General features: G+C 36.0%; 1 protein-coding gene across 2 annotated transcripts in view; it reads left to right on the forward strand.

The window, feature by feature from the left end:
- Positions 1-22,139, forward strand: part of Cdh7 (cadherin 7) — a 153,061-nt gene that overhangs the window by 46,363 nt on the left and 84,559 nt on the right. For both annotated transcript variants that reach the window (XM_087580490.1, NM_001012737.2), the window contains 2 exon segments: positions 15,049-15,343; positions 18,998-19,117. In XM_087580490.1, coding sequence (XP_087436616.1) covers positions 15,049-15,343; positions 18,998-19,117 — 415 coding nt within the window.

Consider the following 22,139-nt stretch of genomic DNA (forward strand, 5'->3'; position numbering starts at 1 on the left):
GCCATTGGTGTTTTGTTCAGGAAATTTTTTCCAGTGCCCATGTGTTCCAGATGCTTCCCTAGTTTTTCTTCTATTAGTTTGAGTGTGTCTGGTTTGATGTGGAGGTCCTTGATCCACTTGGACTTCAGCTTTGTACAGGGTGATAAGCATGGATCGATCTGCATTCTTCTACATGTTGCCCTCCAGTTGAACCAGCACCATTTGCTGAAAATGCTATCTTTTTTCCATTGGATGGTTTTGGCTCCTTTGTCAAAAATCAAGTGACCATAGGTGTGTGGGTTCATTTCTGGGTCTTCAATTCTATTCCATTGGTCTATCTGTCTGTCTCTGTACCAATACCATGCAGTTTTTATCATTATTGCTCTGTAATACTGCTTGAGTTCAGGGATAGTGATTCCCCCTGAAGTCCTTTTATTGTTGAGGATAGCTTTAGCTATCCTGGGTTTTTTGTTATTCCAGATGAATTTGCAAATTGTTGTGTCTAACTCTTTGAAGAATTGGATTGGTATTTTGATGGGGATTGCATTGAATCTGTAGATTGCTTTTGGTAAAATGGCCATTTTTACTATATTAATCCTGCCAATCCATGAGCATGGGAGATCTTTCCATCTTCTGAGGTCTTCTTCAATTTCTTTCCTCAGTGTCTTGAAGTTCTTATTGTACAGATCTTTTACTTGCTTGGTTAAAGTCACACCGAGGTACTTTATATTATTTGGGTCTATTATGAAGGGTGTCGTTTCCCTAATTTCTTTCTCGGCTTGTTTCTCTTTTGTATAGAGGAAGGCAACTGATTTATTTGAGTTAATTTTATACCCAGCCACTTTGCTGAAGTTGTCTATCAGCTTTAGTAGTTCTCTGGTGGAACTTTTGGGATCACTTAAATATACTATCATGTCATCTGCAAATAGTGATATTTTGACTTCTTCTTTTCCGATCTGTATCCCCTTGATCTCCTTTTGTTGTCTGATTGCTCTGGCTAGAACTTCAAGAACTATATTGAATAAGTAGGGAGAGAGTGGGCAGCCTTGTCTAGTCCCTGATTTTAGTGGGATTGCTTCGAGTTTCTCTCCATTTAGTTTAATGTTAGCAACTGGTTTGCTGTATATGGCTTTTACTATGTTTAGGTATGGGCCTTGAATTCCTATTCTTTCCAAGACTTTTATCATGAAGGGGTGTTGAATTTTGTCAAATGCTTTCTCAGCATCTAATGAAATGATCATGTGGTTTTGTTCTTTCAGTTTGTTTATATGATGGATCACGTTGATGGTTTTCCATATATTAAACCATCCCTGCATGCCTGGGATGAAGCCTACTTGATCATGGTGGATGATTGTTTTGATGTGCTCTTGAATTCGGTTTGCCAGAATTTTATTGAGTATTTTTGCGTCGATATTCATAAGGGAAATTGGTCTGAAGTTCTCTTTCTTTGTTGGGTCTTTGTGTGGTTTAGGTATAAGAGTAATTGTGGCTTCGTAGAAGGAATTCGGTAGTGCTCCATCTGTTTCAATTTTGTGGAATAGTTTGGATAATATTGGTATGAGGTCTTCTATGAAGGTTTGATAGAATTCTGCACTAAACCCGTCTGGACCTGGGCTCTTTTTGGTTGGAAGACCTTTAATGACTGCTTCTATTTCCTTAGGAGTTATGGGGTTGTTTAACTGGTTTATCTGTTCCTGATTTAACTTCGATACCTGGTATCTGTCTAGGAAATTGTCCATTTCCTGAAGATTTTCAAATTTTGTTGAATATAGGTTTTTATAGTAAGATCTGATGATTTTTTGAATTTCCTCTGAATCTGTAGTTATGTCTCCCTTTTCATTTCTAATTTTGTTAATTTGGACGCACTCTCTGTGTCCTCTCGTTAGTCTGGCTAAGGGTTTATCTATCTTGTTGATTTTCTCAAAGAACCAACTTTTGGTTCTGTTGATTCTTTCTATGGTCCTTTTTGTTTCTACTTGGTTGATTTCAGCTCTGAGTTTGATTATTTCCTGCCTTCTACTCCTCCTGGGTGTATTTGCTTCTTTTTGTTCTAGAGCTTTTAGGTGTGCTGTCAAGCTGCTGACATATGCTCTTTCCTGTTTCTTTCTGCAGGCACTCAGCGCTATGAGTTTTCCTCTTAGCACAGCTTTCATTGTGTCCCATAAGTATGGGCATGTTGTATCTTCATTTTCATTAAATTCTAAAAAGTTTTTAATTTCTTTCTTTATTTCTTCCTTGACCAGGTTATCATTGAGTAGAGCATTGTTCAATTTCCACGTATATGTGGGCATTCTTCCCTTATTGTTATTGAAGACCAGTTTTAGGCCGTGGTGGTCCGATAGCATGCATGGGATTATCTCTATCTTTCTGTACCTGTTGAGGCCCGTTTTTTGACCAATTATATGGTCAATTTTGGAATAAGTACCATGAGGAGCTGAGAAGAAGGTATATCCTTTTGCTTTAGGATAGAATGTTCTATAAATATCCGTTAAGTCCATTTGGCTCATGGCTTCTCTTAGTCTGTCGACATCACTGTTTAATTTCTGTTTCCATGATCTGTCCATTGATGAGAGTGGGGTGTTGAAGTCTCCCACTATTATTGTGTGAGGTGCAATGTGTGTTTTTAGCTTTAGTAAGGTTTCTTTTACGTATGTAGGTGCCCTTGTATTTGGGGCATAGATATTTAGGATTGAGAGTTCATCTTGGTGGATTTTTCCTTTGATGAATATGAAGTGTCCTTCCTTATCTTTTTTGATGACTTTTAGTTGGAAATTGATTTTATTTGATATTAGAATGGCTACTCCAGCTTGCTTCTTCTGACCATTTGCTTGGAAAGTTGTTTTCCAGCCTTTCACTCTGAGGTAGTGTCTGTCTTTGTCTCTGAGGTGTGTTTCCTGTAGGCAGCAGAATGCAGGGTCCTCATTGCGTATCCAGTTTGTTAATCTATGTCTTTTTATTGGGGAGTTGAGGCCATTGATATTGAGAGATATTAAGGAATAGTGATTATTGCTTCCCTTTATATTCATATTTGGATGTGAGGTTATGTTTGTGTGCTTTCATTCTCTTTGTTTTGTTGCCAAGACGATTAGTTTCTTGCTTCTTCTAGGGTATAGCTTGCCTCCTTATGTTGGGCTTTACCATTTATTATCCTTTGTAGTGCTGGATTTGTAGAAAGATATTGTGTAAATTTGGTTTTGTCATGGAATATCTTGGTTTCTCCATCAATGTTAATTGAGAGTTTTGCTGGATACAGTAACCTGGGCTGGCATTTGTGTTCTCTTAGGGTCTGTATGACATCAGTCCAGGATCTTCTGGCCTTCATAGTTTCTGGCGAGAAGTCTGGTGTGATTCTGATAGGTCTGCCTTTATATGTTACTTGACCTTTTTCCCTTACTGCTTTTAATATTCTTTCTTTATTTTGTGCGTTTGGTGTTTTGACAATTATGTGACGGGAGGTGTTTCTTTTCTGGTCCAATCTATTTGGAGTTCTGTAGGCTTCTTGTATGTCTATGGGTATCTCTTTTTTTAGGTTAGGGAAGTTTTCTTCTATGATTTTGTTGAAGATATTTACTGGTCCTTTGAGCTGGGAGTCTTCACTCTCTTCTATACCTATTATCCTTAGGTTTGATCTTCTCATTGAGTCCTGGATTTCCTGTATGTTTTGGACCAGTAGCTTTTTCCGTTTTACATTATCTTTGACAGTTGAGTCAATGATTTCTATGGAATCTTCTGCTCCTGAGATTCTCTCTTCCATCTCTTGAATTCTGTTGGTGAGGCTTGTATCTACAGCTCCTTGTCTCTTCTTTTGGTTTTCTATATCCAGGGTTGTTTCCATGTGTTCTTTCTTGATTGCTTCTATTTCCATTTTTAATTCCTTCAACTGTTTGATTGTGTTTTCCTGGAATTCTTTCAGGGATTTTTGCGATTCCTCTCTGTAGGCTTTTACTTGTTTATTAATGTTTTCCTGTGCTTCCCTAAGTGTGTTCATGTCTTTCTTGAAGTCCTCCAGCATCATGATCAAATATGATTTTGTAACTAGATCTTGCTTTTCTGGTGTGTTTGGATATTCCATGTTTGTTTTGGTGGGAGAATTGGGCTCCGATGATGGCATGTAGTCTTGGTTTCTGTTTCTTGGGTTCCTGCGCTTGCCTCTCGCCATCAGATTATCTCTAGTGTTACTTTGTTCTGCTATTTCTGACAGTGGCTAGACTGTCCTATAAGCCTGTGTGACAGGAGTGCTGTAGACCTGTTTTCCTCTCTTTCAGTCAGTTATGGGGACAGAGTGTTCTGCTTTCTGGCGTGTAGTTTTTCCTCTCTACAGGTCTTCAGCTGTTCCTGTGGGCCTGTGTCTTGAGTTCACCAGGCAGCTTTCTTGCAGCAGAAAATTTGGTCTTACCTGTGGTCCCGAGGCTCAGGTTAGCTCGTGGGGTGCTGCCCACGGGCTCTCTGCAGCAGCAGCAACCAGGAAGACCTGTGCCGCCCCTTCCGGGAGCTTCAGTGCACCAGGGTTCCAGATGGTCTTTGGCTTTTTCCTCTGGCGTCCGAGATGTGTGTGCAGGGAGCAGTCACTTCTGGTTTCCCAGGCTTGTCTGCCTCTCTGAAGGTTTAGCTCTCCCTCCCACGGGATTTGGGTGCAGAGAACTGTTTATCTGGTCTGTTTCTTTCAGGTTCGGGCGGTGTCTCAGGCACAGGGGTCCTGCCGCTCCTGGGCCCTTCCCCACGGGAGCCCAGAGGCCTTATACAGTTTCCTCTTGGGCCAGGGATGTGGGCAGGGGTGAGCAGAGTTGGTGGTCTCTTCCGCTCTGCAGCCTCAGGAGTGCCCACCTGACCAGGCGGTTGGGTCTCTCTCTCACCGGGTCTGGGAGCAGAGAGCTCGAGTATTTCTTATATACATTTCGAGTGTTATTCCCTTTCCCTTTCCCGGTTTCCGGGCAAACATCCCCCTCCCCCCGTCCCCTTCCTTATGGGTGTTCCCCTCCCAACCCTCCCCCCATTGCCGCCCTCCCCCCATAGACTAGTTCACTGGGGGTTCAGTCTTAGCAGGACCCAGGGCTTCCCCTTCCACTGGTGCTCTTACTAGGATATTCATTGCTACCTATGGGGTCAGAGTCCAGGGTCAGTCCATGTATAGTCTTTAGGTAGTGGCTTAGTCCCTGGAAGCTCTGGTTGCTTGGCATTGTTGTACTTTTGGGGTCTCGAGCTCCTTCAAGCTCTTCCAGTTCTTTCTCTGATTCCTTCAATAAGGGACCTATTCTCAGTTCAGTGGTTTGCTGCTGGCATTCGCCTCTGTATTTGCTGTATTCTGGCTGTGTCTCTCAGGAGCGATCTACATCCGGCTCCTGTCGGTCTGCACTTCTTTGCTTCATCCATCTTGTCTAATTGGGTGGCTGTATATGTATGGGCCACATGTGGGGCAGGCTCTGAATGGGTGTTCCTTAAGTCTCTGTTTTGATCTTTGCCTCTCCCTTCCCTGCCAAGGGTATTCTTTTTCCTCATTTAAAGAAGGAGTGAAGCATTCACATTTTGATCACCCGTCTTGAGTTTCGTTTGTTCTAGGGATCTATGTTAATTCAAGCATTTGGGCTAATAGCCACTTATCAATGAGTGCATACCATGTATGTCTTTCTGTGATTGGGTTAGCTCACTCAGGATGATATTTTCCAGTTCCAACCATTTGCCTACGAATTTCATAGACTCGTTGTTTTTGATAGCTGAGTAATATTCCATTGTGTAGATGTACCACATTTTCTGTATCCATTCCTCTGTTGAAGGGCATCTCGGTTCTTTCCATTTTCTGGCTATTATAAATAAGGCTGCGATGAACATAGTGGAGCACGTGTCTCTTTTATATGTTGAGGCATCTTTTGGGTATATGCCCAAGAGAGGTATAGCTGGATCCTCAGGCAGTTCAATGTCCAATTTTCTGAGGAACCTCCAGACTGATTTCCAGAATGGTTTTACCAGTCTGCAATCCCACCAACAATGGAGGAGTGTTCCTCTTTCTCCACATCCTCGCCAGCATCTGCTGTCACCTGAGTTTTTGATCTTAGCCATTCTCACTGGTGTGAGGTGAAATCTCAGGGTTGTTTTGATTTGCATTTCCCTTATGACTAAAGATGTTGAACATTTCTTTAGGTGTTTCTCAGCCATTCGGCATTCCTCAGCTGTGAATTCTTTGTTTAGCTCTGAACCCCATTTTTTAATAGGGTTATTTGTTTCCCTGCGGTCTAACTTCTTGAGTTCTTTGTATATTTTGGATATAAGGCCTCTATCTGTTGTAGGATTGGTAAAGATCTTTTCCCAATCTGTTGGTTGCCTTAAACCACGTATCTTAATCAAAGATGCTTACAAAATAGATTGTGTTCTATTTTCCTTGGCCACATGATAATTATAAATTAGGAGTACTTCAACCAAAAGGAAATGACTCACACACTTGTTTCCTATTTCAATATTTCTTCAACAGCTTAATAATTACAAAGTGTCGTCTGACAAATGGAAAATATTCTTTCAAAGTCATAATTAGAAAAGAAAATCTGGATGTAGTAAGCATATCTCAGCAGCTTAATTTCTGTCAACTACTGTTTAAATTGACTGTCTATACTTACAATGTTTTATAAATGTAATAATAGTAAATATTGTGAAAGTCTTGGAACAATCAGAAATACACTATATTAAACACTAAAGCCAGTAATCTATAATCATGAATCAATGAATTAACATTCTTTTTAGGTGGGATAGTTAATATGTAATATAAATCATTCCAGATTGTAAAAGGTTATATATTTTCTTTTTGATGAAGGCTTTAATGTAGCTCCAATGTTAATCTCAATCATCCATAATTTTCTGAGTGTTATCTTTGAGGTGTTTGCAATTACCCTCAGATGAAAAGAATTTACTTGTTATGTCCTAACATCACTATTCCATTTTCTTACACACAAATTCAATAGACTTATAGGATTATATTAAATACTTCATTTTCATTTTTTATTGGGCAACTTCCAAAAAAAAACCACTCATCTAGAGTTATAGTCATTGCTAGTATTCTCATAAATGAATCAGTGTGGATAGATGAGTCTACAACTTATTGTTACTTTGAGTATCAAAATTGTCAAGAAATATACCAGTTCCTCCATAGTTTTACTATGTTTACATTTGCATTTTTATTGATATAAAATATAAGATGAAGATATTAAGAGGCACAATTTCAATGGTAAACTAATTTACCTTAATAATCATTACATTTAAAATAGTATTTATAACAGCACAGTGAATTGCAGTTATATGCGTCTTAGTTTTCACATGATACTTTTATTGATTGTTTGGTAATTTTGCATAATACAAACCAATAACACCCACTTCCCATTCTTTACTAGTCCTGCTCAACATTTTGAGCCTCCCTCTCACCAAAGAGGAGAAAAAAGAATAGAACAAACCAAACCAAACCAAACCAATCCAAACCGAAGCAAACACAAGTCCCAAATTGTGTATCTCATATACTCAGTAAGCACAATCAAATTCTCAAGGTGCCAAAACCTTAAATAAAACTAAAACCTTCTCATCTCTACCACAGTCATGGCTCAAATATTAAAAGATAGACTTATAACAAAATATAAATTTATGCCTCTTTATCTTAGCTTTACACAGGCTTAAGTGAAGAGTCATCAATATAGCTTTAAAGTAAAATCACAAGTGCTTGGTTTAAAAAGATTATGGGGTTACTTGATTCTCCAGAGTCTTCTTGAGTTCTTTGTATATATTGAATATTAGTTAGCCCTCTATTGGATGTAAGATTGGTAAAGATCTTTCCCCAATCTGGAGGTTGCCATTTTGTCCTAATGACAGTGTACTTTGCCTTACAGAAGCTTTGCAATTTTATGAAGTCCCATTTGTTGATTCTTGTTCTTAGAGTATAAGCTATTGGTGTTCTGTTTGGGAAATTTTCCCCAGAGCCCATATGTTTGAGGCTCTTTCCCAGTTTTTCTTCTATTATTTTGAGTATATCTGGTTTTATGTGGAAGTTCTTCATCCACTTGGAATTGAGCTTTGTATAGGGTGATCAGAATGGATCGATTTGCATTCTTCTACATGCTGACTGTGAGTTGAACCAGCGCCATTTGTTGAAAATGCTATCTTTTATCCCACTGGATTTTTTTTTTATCCTTTGTCAAAGATCAAGTGACCATAGTTGTGTGGATTCATTTCTGGGGCTTCAAATCTAGTACATTGATCTACCTCGCTGACTTTGTACCAATACTATACAGATTTTATCATTATAAAAAATGGGGTACAGAGCTAAACAAAGAATTCTCAACTAAGGAATATTGAACGACTAAGAAGCACCTAAAGAAATGTTCAATATTCTTAGTCATCAGGGAAATTCAGATTAAAACAACCCTGAGATTTTCACCTCACACCAGTCAGAATGGGGTAAGACAAACAAACAAACAAACAAACAAACGAACAAACAAACAAACAAAAAACCACAGATGACAACAGATATTGATGAGAATGTGAGAAAAAAGGAAACTCCTCCATTGTTGGTGGGCTTGCAAGCTGGTACAACTATTCTGGAAATCAGTCTGGAAGGTCCTCAGAAAATTGGACATATTACTACCCGAGAACCCAGCTATTCCAGTCCTGGGCATATACCCAAAATATAATCTACCATATAACAAGGACACATACTCCACTATATTCATAGCAGTCTTGTTTATAATAGCCAGAAGGTGGAAAGAACCCAGATGTCCCTCAACAGATACAGAAAGTAAGTTACATTTATACAATGGAGAACTACTCAGCTATTAAAAACAATGACTTCATGAAATTCATAGGCAAATGAATAGAACTAGAAAACATCATCCTGAGTGAAGTAACCGAATCACAAAAAGTCCACACATGGTATGCACTCACTGATAAGTGGATTATTAGCCAAAAGATAGGATTACACAAGATACAAACTACAGACCAAAGTGAGGATGTTTTAGTTCTTCTTAGAAGGGGGGGGGATCAAATATATTTATAGAAAATACAGAGACAAATTTTGGAGCAGAGACTGAAGGAAGGGCCATCCAGAGACCGCCCTACCTTGGGATCCAGCCCATATATAGTCACCAAACCCAGACAATATTGCTGATGCCAAGAAGTGTATGCTGATAGGAGCCTGATATAGCTGTCTTCTGAGAGTCTCTTACAAAGTGTGACAAATACAGAATTGGATGCTTGCAGCCAACCACTGAACTGAGAACGGGGTCCCCTTTGGAGGCTTAGAGAAAGTATTGAAGATCTGAAGAGGTTTGCCACCCCATAAGAATGACAATACCAATGAACCAAAGCTCCCAGTGACTAAACCACCAACCAAAGAGTAAACAAGGACAAACCCATAGCTCCAGCTACATATGTAGCACAGGATGTCTTGTATGGGCACCAATGGGAGGAGATGCCCTTGGTTCTGCCAAGGCTGGAAGCCCCTCCCTCCAATGTAGGGGAATTTCAGTAGGAGGAAAGGGATGGGTGGATGGGTGAACACCCTCATCGAAGCAGGGAAAGGGGTAGTATAGGGGGTTTATGGACAGGAAACTGGGAAAGGGGAGTAACATTAAAAGATTATGGAGGAAGACAAAGTTGACCAATATATTAACATCTCTTCAATTTCAGTTTTCTTTAAGGAATGTTTATCACTAGCAATTGATATTTTAATGAAACCAATAACATGGTCTGGTAATGTTTATCAGGGTTGTCTCATTAATATGTATGTGTGTATATATATGTACATATATATATATAAATTATTAAATCAGTGTCATAATCCTAAATTACAACATCAAAGGTAGTTAAGGAAATGTATGAAATACATTTATTATCTAAAGAAATGCAAATCATTCAGTAGTTTTAAACTCTATTTGATTTGATTTGCATTTCCTATTATCGTTAAGCCTATTAAGAGAATAACAGAGAATTAAACCATAACTGGTACTTTACAAAGTGGATTATGAATTTATCAAATTTTCTGCTAAATATTATTATTAAAAGTATGGTGTTTTTGAAAAAATATTTTACTTAGTTAATATCAAACTTTTATAGCAACAGAAATATGGGGCTTTAGTAAAGATGGGCCCTCATGTCATAGAACTGGTCATGAGATAGTTACAGTGCATTGATAGGTGTGTCCTAAAACTATGGGCATTGCTAGTTATAGTCATGTAGCAGGTGCTATCTCGAAAACCTTTTCTGAAAGAATGCACCTTGGCAAAGTGAATGAAAGTACAGAAAGAGATTTGTGCTTTGGTAATATTACAGAAAGAGATTGAACCTGATGTCAGGAAAAAGGAGAAACAAATTGATGTTGAGAAATAACCATATTTAATGAACATTTTGAAAACACAAAAAGGAGATGAAGTCAATGCAATAAATGTTATATTCAGTTTGAATTGATCCATCAAAAGATGGTTTCTCAGCAAAGATGTTCTTCCTGCAAACTATGTATAGACCATGAATATTTCAATTGATGCTCTATAAATCAATCAGCCATAAGCAAAGGAAAAGTAGGCTATCTCTTCTAGATACTGGCTTACCCTGTAAATCTGTCACAATCAATATTTCTGATCAAGTAAGTTTTTTTCTTAATCACTTCTGGTCTCCTCATACTAAAACGTGCATTTAACAAAAGGAATTGTGTAACTCATACTTGTCAAAGGAAATTCATATTTGACAATGATAACAGTATAGAAAGGGGTGTAACAGAAAGAAATAAGTGACAGTATTAGAGCAAGGTAAGAATGAGAATATTCATAACAAGTAAAATGTTAAAATATTGAAACTTAAAAATATTTACTTGTTACTACCATGTAACATTATCTAGCCTGAGAAGTAGGAGAAATGCTATTTCAGAGATAATGGGTCCACAGCATATTATTAATATATATGTTTTAGAACATGTTTATTTATTATATCTAGCCACCTCTGCTTTCTTCTAGCTCCATTCCATCTCCTTTTAAACTACATGTCTCTTTTTCTTTTGCTTTGTTTTGTGTTTTGGCTATTAATAAACTATAAGTCCAATTAATATTTCTTATTATGTACATGGATTCTAAATGTATGAAACTTTAAAATATAAAAAGTTTTTAAATTATAATAGCTGTTCACAGAGAAATATACATGTACAAAAATATACACACACATATGCGAAACCCATTTTCACTTCTTCCTCTCTCATCTCTGTCTCTGTCTCTGTCTCTGTCTCTCTCTCTCTCTGTGTGTGTGTGTGTGTGTGTGTGTGTGTGTGTGTGTTTGACTACACAGGTATTTGTCAAATTAAGAATGGCAAAATAAAATGTGATGACCTGCATTTGATTAACAGTTAAGGGAACAATCTATTCTTACAGAGGACTCATATTTTTTTCCATGCTCCAATACAGAGTGGAGCATAAATTTCCTTTATATAGAACACCTGGATTTCCAAAGCATGCTTCTAGCCTCCACAGGTACTTGCACTTAAAGAGAGATTCACACACACACACACACACACTCACACACTCACACACACAAACACACTCACACACACAGTGATACACACATTAAGAATGCAGTTTGCACTTATAATACAATGCATTTATTCTATACTGAGGATTCTTTTTCTCAAGGGAGAATAAGAACACAAATTTCTCTACCTCTTAAGATTAAGATAGTGCATGAGTCTAGGAACTGAGCATGTGTCTATGTTCCTCAACAAAATGGTAGCTGCTGTGACTACACAAAATATAAATTGTATGAGGGATTTCATAGACCACAAATAACAAAACAGCAGCAATAATAATGCAACTTTGCAGAAAGATCCAAAGTAGGAAGTTAAGTTAAAAGTCAGCCTAAAACAGAATAAGTTTAGGTCCAGTTCTGGTCGAATTGGTAATTTCAGGACAGGATCCCACCCAGCTAGTTAATTGTCTGTGCTTACAAAGGAAAGTAGATCTCTGGATTTAATTGGTATGTTTAAAATTGTACGTGCTATCTTCTTTTTAAGAGTCATGGGGCTATGTTGATTTGCAGAATTATAAAAAAGGATCCAGGGTGGATAATTGAATTTATATGCAAATAGAGTCTGTGGTTTGGTCTGCAAGAGAAAATTGTCTTAAGAAAGAAGCTTGGCTGTCAGCTTCTACTCACGATTGACTTTCATTTTTAAATACTGCCTTCTAAAGAAATTATCTAGAAATCTTAGATAATACAGCAGCAATAGGATTTATGTAACAGAAAAATTCGGCTGTGTGTATGTGTGTAACATGATTATGGGTATTTAGTGCCATGACAGATATCTGCAAACTGGCAGACTACTTTATGGGATCTATTTCGGAAATCTTTATATGATGATCAATGTTAGATTGCAAGCTTTCCACACCATAGGCAGTTCCCAAAGACCCATCGCAATGATACTCAAATAAGATTAGTTGAAACATTACATCAGTAGAATTATGTTTTCTTTTCAGATTGTAAACATTGTCTTCTAAGGATAGAGAAAACAAGACCATTTGAATAATAAATCCTATTTCCAAATTTAAAAAAAGATTATGAGGGTGCATCTAGATTTGTAATGTACACGTGAGAATATCTAAGGTTGGTCATTATTTTTAACCAAAGTAGCTTATGCTAACCTTGCAAAAACAGAGTGTTGATTTCAACAAAAATGTGTGTTGCAGTGTGGCAATTATCAGGGATAATACCAGCTTAGCAGAAGTTGTGACAGAGAGGAGGTGGTGTTCTGTGTCTGTGAAATTATATTTATATATTTGTATTAGGAAGAAGAGTGGTAGAAAACAAGGAATGAGATTTTTGAATGAATAACAAAACAAATAATATTAATCATCAGTCTCTAAACTCTCTTGTGATCACAGTCATGCAGAACAATCAACGTGATAATACAAAACATAGCATCAGAGCTCATCTTGAAGTTCATGTTTAAGACTGAATGTGTATTATCTTTCCTGTACCTATCAAATGATAATGTCGCTCTGCAACCCTGTCTTTAAACAAGAATTAGTTGACGGGAATTAGCTAAATGAGGCATATGAATTGTCTCTGAAAATGGGAAAGCTGTATGTAATTTATATGAAAGTTCATCAAGAAACAAAATCTATATATGCCGAGTATGTATCACGATCCCTTTGAAGTTCATGGATTTCCCACAATCCTTTCATGGCAAACATGAGGGCTTCCCAGGAGTTGCACCTAAGCAGACAAGTAGAAGCAGGGTTAGGAGAGTAGTTGAAAAGTGACTTAATATCTTCTTGAGAGCTGCTTAACAATATCATATCCCATCTGCTTTTTGTCTCAGAACAGCATACTTTTGCTTTGTGTTGCTAAATGTTGGGTCTATTGTATTTATAAGTAGAAAGAATGGACTATTTTATGAGTCATAAAATGAATTCATGAAAACTACACTGAAGCCCCAAACTTCAGATACGGGGAGTTTGTGGAAGGAAGTCAGTTGTACTTCATTTTCCCAAAATTTCCTTTGTGATAATTCTTCATGTCCTCCTGCATAAGATCACAACTCCTATCCCAGAGGAAGCATTGGAATCTAAATATTGTATACTTAATACTCACACAAATCAGTGAGTTTCCAGGATATTTTTTCTGTAGGGAGCAGTTTTTGCTTTGAAATACAGCGTAGTCAGTCAGTCTTTGCCTGCATCAGTTTCTTCATCTGCTGATAGGATTTGGAAAGAATTTACGTACATTGAATGAGATACTGTGTTGATAACATTAAAAAGGTGATATTTAAGGTTTATTAAATCCAATTATAACAATTCATACGTATATATGTAGATTACTCTATATATTATTACATATACACAATATACTAATATGCATATCAGTAATTTTCAGTATTATTTGAGATAATGAAGTAATTTATTTTCCTCATAGATTGGTAATACACATGATTCATGAATATAACTTTCTGACACACAATACCAAAAATAAAACCACAATCACAAATATATATGTCATATCAGAATGCATTTCTGTACTATTTATTCAGAAAACAAAGGATAAATTAGGTATTTTAAAACCTGAAGCACATCTGTCAGAAGCATCACTTGCACAATTGTAAACCCCATCCTCCATATCATGAATAGATGTAAATGCTGTGCCCACAACATTTTAAGTATTTTCCAATGTTCTCTTTTGAAAAATGCAAATGTAGTGCTACGGAAAATTTCAGTATTTGGTAAATTGGCTTTTTGAGTTATTAACCAAAGTCCTAGATGGCAATAGTTTCAAGTGATGATCAATTGGTGAATGATGGATTGGTTTGCATATTTCTCAGGTTATGAAGCCCAGGGAATTATGTAATTATTTCTATGTTTATTTCTCAAGGTTCCTCTATTCAACATTATGTCCTGATATACAGCAGGGCAAGTTTCAGATATGACGTATAAATCAGAAAGCGGTACCCTGCTGCTGATGCTAAGGTTAATCATGCAAATCTATTGCCATTCTTGGTATTTCAGGAAATGTTGAGTTGAAACCCATGCACATACTGATTTAAAATCTCTACTTTCCAGAGCAATGAATTTTCAGTTTCAAAATTTAAAAAACTGAACAATTAAAAAACTGGATTTTCATCTCTGCTGATTAATCAGAGAATGAATGGGGACAAGCTGGGGAGGTAGGAGAAAGAGTTTCTAAGAGAGTGAAACATGTATATGAAACATAAACACATATATGCAAATTGATTACTATTTCAGAACTAAATTTACAAATATTCTAAAGAAAAATCTCATAGCATGAAAGTCAAATCAACTCTATGCATGCATATGTATTTAATATATATTTAGGAATGGTGGGGAGATATGTTTAGAAATGAGAGTATGTGCAGAAAGAAATGAAATCTATGTGTTCTCAGTACTGCATTTCACATTGTATATTCTGGCTACTTAGCACAATCAGCACTCAGCTCATCTTTCCATAAACAATGAAATCTCTTACAGCTGTGACATGAGAATGACTTTTACAGAACTTTATAGTGCTGACTCTCTTGTAAGTTAATCTCATCTCACATGAATTTTTCAACAGCTTCACTCTGATGTTGATAAAGGAGATGGTTCCATCAAGTACATCTTGTCAGGTGAAGGGGCAAGTTCAATTTTCATTATTGATGAGAACACTGGTGATATCCATGCTACTAAGAGACTGGACCGGGAGGAGCAGGCCTATTATACACTCAGAGCCCAAGCTCTGGACAGACTCACCAACAAGCCTGTGGAGCCCGAATCAGAATTTGTTATTAAGATTCAGGATATCAACGACAATGAACCCAAATTTCTAGATGGTCCATACACAGCAGGAGTTCCTGAGATGTCTCCTGTGGGTAAGTAAAGAGCATGCTGTTTTTGCAATAAGTATTTGAAAAAAATATTGTTGTAAGGATAGTCAGAACTTTCCTTAGGAAGAACACCAGTGACATGCTAGCTTCCTTCAATCTTCATTTTACCATTTGTAAGCTTTATGTTTGTTGTTTTATACATTTACATTTTATACTGATTTTATTCTGTTCTTTTGGCACAGATCTCATTGCCTTTAATAAATGGCTTGTGCATTTTCCTTCTATCAATACTTTTTTAAAATTATGATCATAATAATCTCTAACAAGTTACTTTAAAAATAATAAAAGGTACATCACTGTATATTCTTCCCACTCTCCTTCTAACACCCGTCCTCTTGTTTATCTTCCAAGTGCAGCTTGAACTCTAAAAGAAAACCAACAAAAAATAAACTACTCTGACTATAGTTAAGGCCCCCTGATTTGCACTTTTGTTACCAGAAGGCTGTTAGCAACTGTGCAACTCAGCCCAGAACTGCTGGCTCATTATCTCTCTGAGTATCCAAAGCCCCCAGGACTAATCCTTTTGTAACCTTTTCACATGTAAATCATAAACCCAGTTGGTTTGTAGAAGTAAAGCAATAGAGAAACAGGAAAACAATGGAAAGCCTCTTCCTATAAAGTCTTTCATCATTTCTTCTTTACAAAACAAAATGTAAATTCTTCATTTCCCTTTATGCCAAACCCTATAAAGTTTTATAGTATTTCTTCAATGGCATTTTCTTTAGCCAATATAAACAAAATTTTTTAAATGGGACTATAAGATAGGGCAATGTATCTATAAAAGTTATCCTTGTTGATTTTATTTTTAAAGTGTAAGTTTCATATAATACATACAGACCACAAGCACCCCTTTGACTCCTCCTCTGAGCCACCCAACCAGATTCCCTGCTCTCCTATTCCTCCTCAGAAGAGAGAGGCTTTCCAGTGATATCAACCAAATTTTCGCATTATGAAATGCAGTAAGACTAGGTATACCTGCATATCAAGGCTGGACAAGGCAACCCAGTATGAAGAAAAATGTCTCAGGAGCAGTCAAAAAAGTCAGAGACACCCCCACTTATACTTTTAGAAGTCCAACAGTAACTCCAAGCTAAAGAAACACATCTTATATGCAGAAGGCCTGATGCAGATGCATTCAGAATTTATACCGTATAGACATTTTTAAACAGCATGTTTTATCTTACTTTATACATTCAATCATTTAACTGGTGCTTTTGTACCGGCAGTGGGATTGGACAGATAAATATTCTTAATGTGTTCCATTTATAGCATCACAATTTAGACCCTAATCTTTTTGGGACATGTGGCTTCAGCCGTCAGATAAACTCAAACTGAATACAAGAGAATCATTGGTACTTGTAGTCTATAAATGTCAGTACACATATGTGCATGTCTGTGACATAGTAGGTGTATTCTAATCCATGACTTCAAAATGCTTCTGGCCAAGAACAGCAACAACAAAGAGAGTGAAGACTGTGGGCAGGGATGTGTTTATGAGAAGTTGGCATGTTTCCTCTTCCAAATAGTAATGCTTACTAAAACAGGTTTTAGGTATGTTTGACATAGTGTCATATTTCTACCTAATGGGAAGTTTATCACCAGATATGCTAATTGGATATGCAAATTGGTTCTTTTTTGAGACTACATAATGTATCACTATTTTGTTCTGGATGGTTTCTATTCCAATATCAAGAAGCATGAACATTATGCACACACACAAATTTTTTTATTGAATTGATTGATTTAGATGAAATAAAACATTTCATTTAATTTACATTAAGCATATGTTTTACAAATGATAATTAGACCCGTAGAACATTTTACACATTGCCACAGAGCATAGATAAGCATAGAAACTTTACACTCAGAGACTAGAAAAAAGAAGAAAAAGCTCCATCAATAAATTGCTTGCCATGAAAGCATGAGGATCTGAGCTCAATTGCAGAATCCATGGCATAAACTGGCAGTATACATGTGTAATTCCAGCTCTGGGAGGACCAAAGAAGGATTCCTGGGTATTCGGCCTGATCCATTCACTGAGGCCTAGGTCAGGGAGAGACCTTGTTTCAAATACCAAGCTGGATGGATGATTCATAATGGTGCTTAGGGTTGGTCTCTGTCTAGCACCCACAGAAGTGCCCCCACCTACACATATGAAACCTCAAATTTCATAAGAAAGTTTATAAGCACATATTAACAAATATATTTGTACATGCATTCATTAAATAAATATGCTGATAATTTATCATGTTTTCAAATATTTAAAATATAACTTTTAGATTCATTCATGAGTATATATTATTGACCATATGGGTTCTATAAGAAATAATTGGTGATATTAGCAAAGAGGAAATGAAATACAAAAAATATTTGTGACAATAACTTAATAATTTCTACTCAAATATAAGAGAGTTGGAATTAATAAGCTATATTATAATATGAAAATTGAGTGGAATTTTCAAAAAATTTTAGTGACAAAAGCCATTAAAAGCATCTATCAAGATAATAGTAGATTTAAAATTCTGTATTTATGAAATTACTGTAACAAAACTAGTATTCAATTATAATGATAACTTTTCCTTATGCATTGAGCAGAACATAAATTACATGATAACATATGCATAGATGCATGAAGTAATTATGTTGATTTAAAGCTCAAAATTCGAAGTGCAGGTGAAAACCCGAGCTTGAGTTTTGGATCCATGCTTTCACTTTGTTTACTCTTTTATTTAAAACACATTCTTTCTCCTGACTTGATATATCTGGATTATGGTTTTCTTCACAGTTCCTCCCAGCTCCTCATTTCCCCCTCTCCCATCTGGGTCCACCCATTTTGTGTGTTTCATTAGAAAACAAATGCTTTTGCCCACTTTTGTATCCCAGTCCTTCTATTTGGGTTGCCTCATCAAGTATTAATATGAAGGGGGTGTCTAATTTTATTGCAACTTGATAATGACATGGTTGGTTGATATCTCTGGGAGGCCTGTCCTTTATTGAAGGGAAACTGAGGAGGAATGGTTAGAATATTTAGCATTCAAATTACAGAATGATGTTTTCTCAACTTTGTAGTGGTTTGGTTAAAATTTTTAATTCAGTATTTTTAAATGAAGAAATAAAAACAAATAAAAATAGAACACTTATCAAGAATATAGAGTAAGTACTTAACATAAAGTTAAATGGACAAAATATCCACTGTAGAATTGCAAATTTCACTTTCTCTTTTACTCTTGATACACAATAGATGAGCACCAGCTTGTTGTAACCTCTTAGTCTGCCCTTTGGCCAGTCCCTTATTCTTGAGACAATGCTCTGAGTGCAAACTTGTCATCTGACCATGATGGGGAAGACATCTATTATTTCAATCTCATTTGGCTCTGACTTGATATGAATCTAATATTCATTGTTCATCATATTTAGGTAGTATTGTTACCTACATATTTTCAAGTTTTGTTACTAACTTTTATTTCTTTGGTTTGGTTTGAACAACAAAATATATGAGATTGATATTTCATGCACCTTGGTGAAGAAGAATTAAACATAATAATCCAGTGTGATCTAGAATTTCTCATAGTTTGTAAGTTCTTCAGTGATATTTACTTGGGATTTAATCAAAACAACAATAATTTGGTTGTTACCTAGGGACTTCAGTGGTTCAAGTGACAGCAACAGATGCTGATGATCCTACTTATGGCAACAGTGCTCGAGTAGTCTATAGTATTCTGCAGGGACAGCCATACTTCTCAGTGGAACCAAAGACAGGTACGAAATAATATTTACACTTATGGTAGTTGTCATTTTTGTCTTGGATTATACTTAATATTTACTTTCTATTACTGTAATAGTAATAGGTCCTCTCTCATTCTGTTTTTCTCAATATGCCAAAATCTTTAAAATTAGCCTATTATGAAAGAGTTGTCATCTATTTTACTAAATTTATCTAGATTCACTAAAAAATATCAAGTTAAATGCTGTTCACATCTCTATCATATGTGATTCCTGACTTTATCAGGACATTTTCATAATCTGCTGTGTATTTTAATTTTTCTGTATTAATTTCACATACAATATTAGATAACTCATAATTTAAAACAAGTGAAAATATTTTTTCTGAAACATACAAGAAGTACTTATAAGCCAAACCTAAAGGTGTTCAAAGTAAATTAGACAAAAAAATGAAATACTAAATTAGAAACAAATTTTTCTTTCATTTCTTGTTAAATTCTTAGAGTATTTATATAGTTGTTTTAGTTGTAGTTTAGTTTTAAGCAAGATTAGTACAAATTGAGTGATATACTATGAAGAATTATTTCAGTACAAAATGTTTCTTTCTTTCCTTTTCTCCTTGTGGAAAGACTTCTGTGTCTAAATATTTTAAATTTCTCTCATTGAATATTTTGTCACTATAAGATGATATTAGTTGAATATTTTAATGGCAATGATTTGGTTGATTATATTTCACAAGGTAGAAATAGTATTTCATTCTCAAATCAAAGCAACTACAAATAGGTTGAATGTGTTTGTGAACAATAATTTTAATATATATGGAAAGTAAATAAAATTTTACTCAGTCATTGTAATGCCTGATTTGGCCAAGGCATACCAAACAAATCATAAGATTTAAAAAATACCTGAAAATTTTAGTAGAAAAGAAATTATTATAATTAATCAAGCAAGTGTTGAAGGTGAATAAATGAAAGCATTTGGTTTTGCTATGAACCATGTAAATATAGAAAGTGTGTGTGTTGAACTGAATGGCATATTAGAAAAATAAAATTTAGACACCATGTTCTTCAATTATGTAAGCTACCACAAATGGTATGGACTTTTAGTCTTGCTGCAGATGGTATAGTTTTTTTCTGACCTACAGAACTGAAACTACACTAATTCGTCAATTGTATATGTCATGGGATTACATTATTCATGTTGACAAAAGAAAATTCAATTTTAATTTCAAGATATAATAGATTCTATTTGAAAGAATGTGAAAAACATATTTTTAATACTGTAGTCATGAACATTATTGGGATATCTCTCCCTACAGCTGTTCACATAGATATCTTTTGTGAATCGTGGTACATTAAGCTACTTATGCTTTTCAGATATGCTTTTTAAAAAATTATTTTATATATTTTTGTGGTAAAATGGAAATTTCTAATCCACTAGGTCTAGAGAGCAGGAATCAAGTTTTAGTTAGTCTTGCTTACAGGTGTGACTATGTTGTTTATTTATGAGAGGAATAACATTTTTCTATTTCTACAAATTTCAAGATTTTATGGAAGATAGTGGAATTTTGACAGAAAAATATGGTGATAATATGCTAAATATAGCATGGTAATAATTGACAAATGCAATCACTCTTAGGTGTGCTGTGCTTCTTATGTGATAAGGAAGTAGATAAGTTAATACCTCAAAGTTCATGTGCTATTAATGCACTGTTTAAGTATCATATATAAATTCAGAGGAAAAGCATATTTTCTACCATAGTTTCTCCTTCCGCAAAACCATATTGTGTGTAGTAGCAAAAGTTAATATTGACAACTTGCTTAAGGATGTAATCTGTGTATGAATATATTTGATATATGACAGGAATTGTTAAATAAGTTTCAGTCCAAATGAAAAGTATCCCTTTTAAAGATTGTTTTGAATTGTTATGGAATTCAGAAGAAATTTAAGTGAAGCAAGAATATAATTCCACTTAACAACCTCAAATCCTGTGCACTTCATTTAGACCAGGACAGTTCTGGTTACAATTTTTGAGAGGGACAGAAATATCCAGAGACTGAAAAAAAGGCTACCCAGAGACCGCTCCACCATGCAATTTGTTCCATCTGCAGACATCAAACCCTGACACTATTGCTGATGTCAAGATGTGCCTGCAGATAGAAGCCTAGCATACCTGTCCTCTGAGACCCTCGGTCATCACCTGACTAAGGCAGATGCAGACACTCACAGTCAACCATTGGAATAAGCCTGGGGACCACAATGGAAGAGTTAGAAGAAAGGGTGAAGCAGCTGAAAAGAATTGCAACCCCATAGGAATAACAACAGTGTTAACTAACTGGACCCCTCAGTGCTTCTAGAGTCTAAACCACTAACCAAATATACTCGGGCAGGCACATGGCTTCTCCTACATATGTAGCAGAGAATTGCCTTGTCTGTCATCAGTGTGAGGGGAAGTCATTGGTCCTGTGGAGGCTTGATGCTCTAGAGAAGTGGGATGCTAGAATGGAGAAGTGAGACTGGATGGGTTTGGGAGGATGCACCCACTTAGAGGCAAAGGGGAGGAAGATGGGGTGGGAATTTATGGAGCAGAGAACAAGAATTGGTAAAACATTTAAAATGTAAGTAAATAAAATGGTTAATAAAGTTAAAAAAACTCAAAGCCATAAAGCTAGCTCAGGAAAAGGAGTTCAATGCCAAAGTTCATTTGCCACTTGGTAGTTGTTTTGCTTTAGTTTAAATGTGTATGAGTAGTTTCTCTACATACATGGCTGTGAACTGCATGACCAGATGGTGCCCTGGAAATGAATGTACAGATAAGTGTTATCAATCATGTAAGTGTCACGAGTAATGTGTGAGCCATTCCTCCAGCTCCCATTGAGGAGTGTTTTCTTGAATATACTACTTAAGTTAACTTATTAATAGCTGCCATATGTTATGTGAGGATTTGTTTTAACTAAATTTTATGTTAATAGTTCATCATAACACCTGAAACCTCTCCAATGTGCTTCCATCATTCTCCGTTCTCTAAAGTGGTTTATACAGTGGTTTAGACACAAGA

The sequence above is a fragment of the Rattus norvegicus genome, chromosome 13 (genome assembly GCF_021556685.1).
Source record: "Rattus norvegicus strain SHRSP/BbbUtx chromosome 13, alternate assembly SHRSP_T2T, whole genome shotgun sequence".
Classification (NCBI taxonomy): Eukaryota; Metazoa; Chordata; class Mammalia; order Rodentia; family Muridae; genus Rattus; species Rattus norvegicus.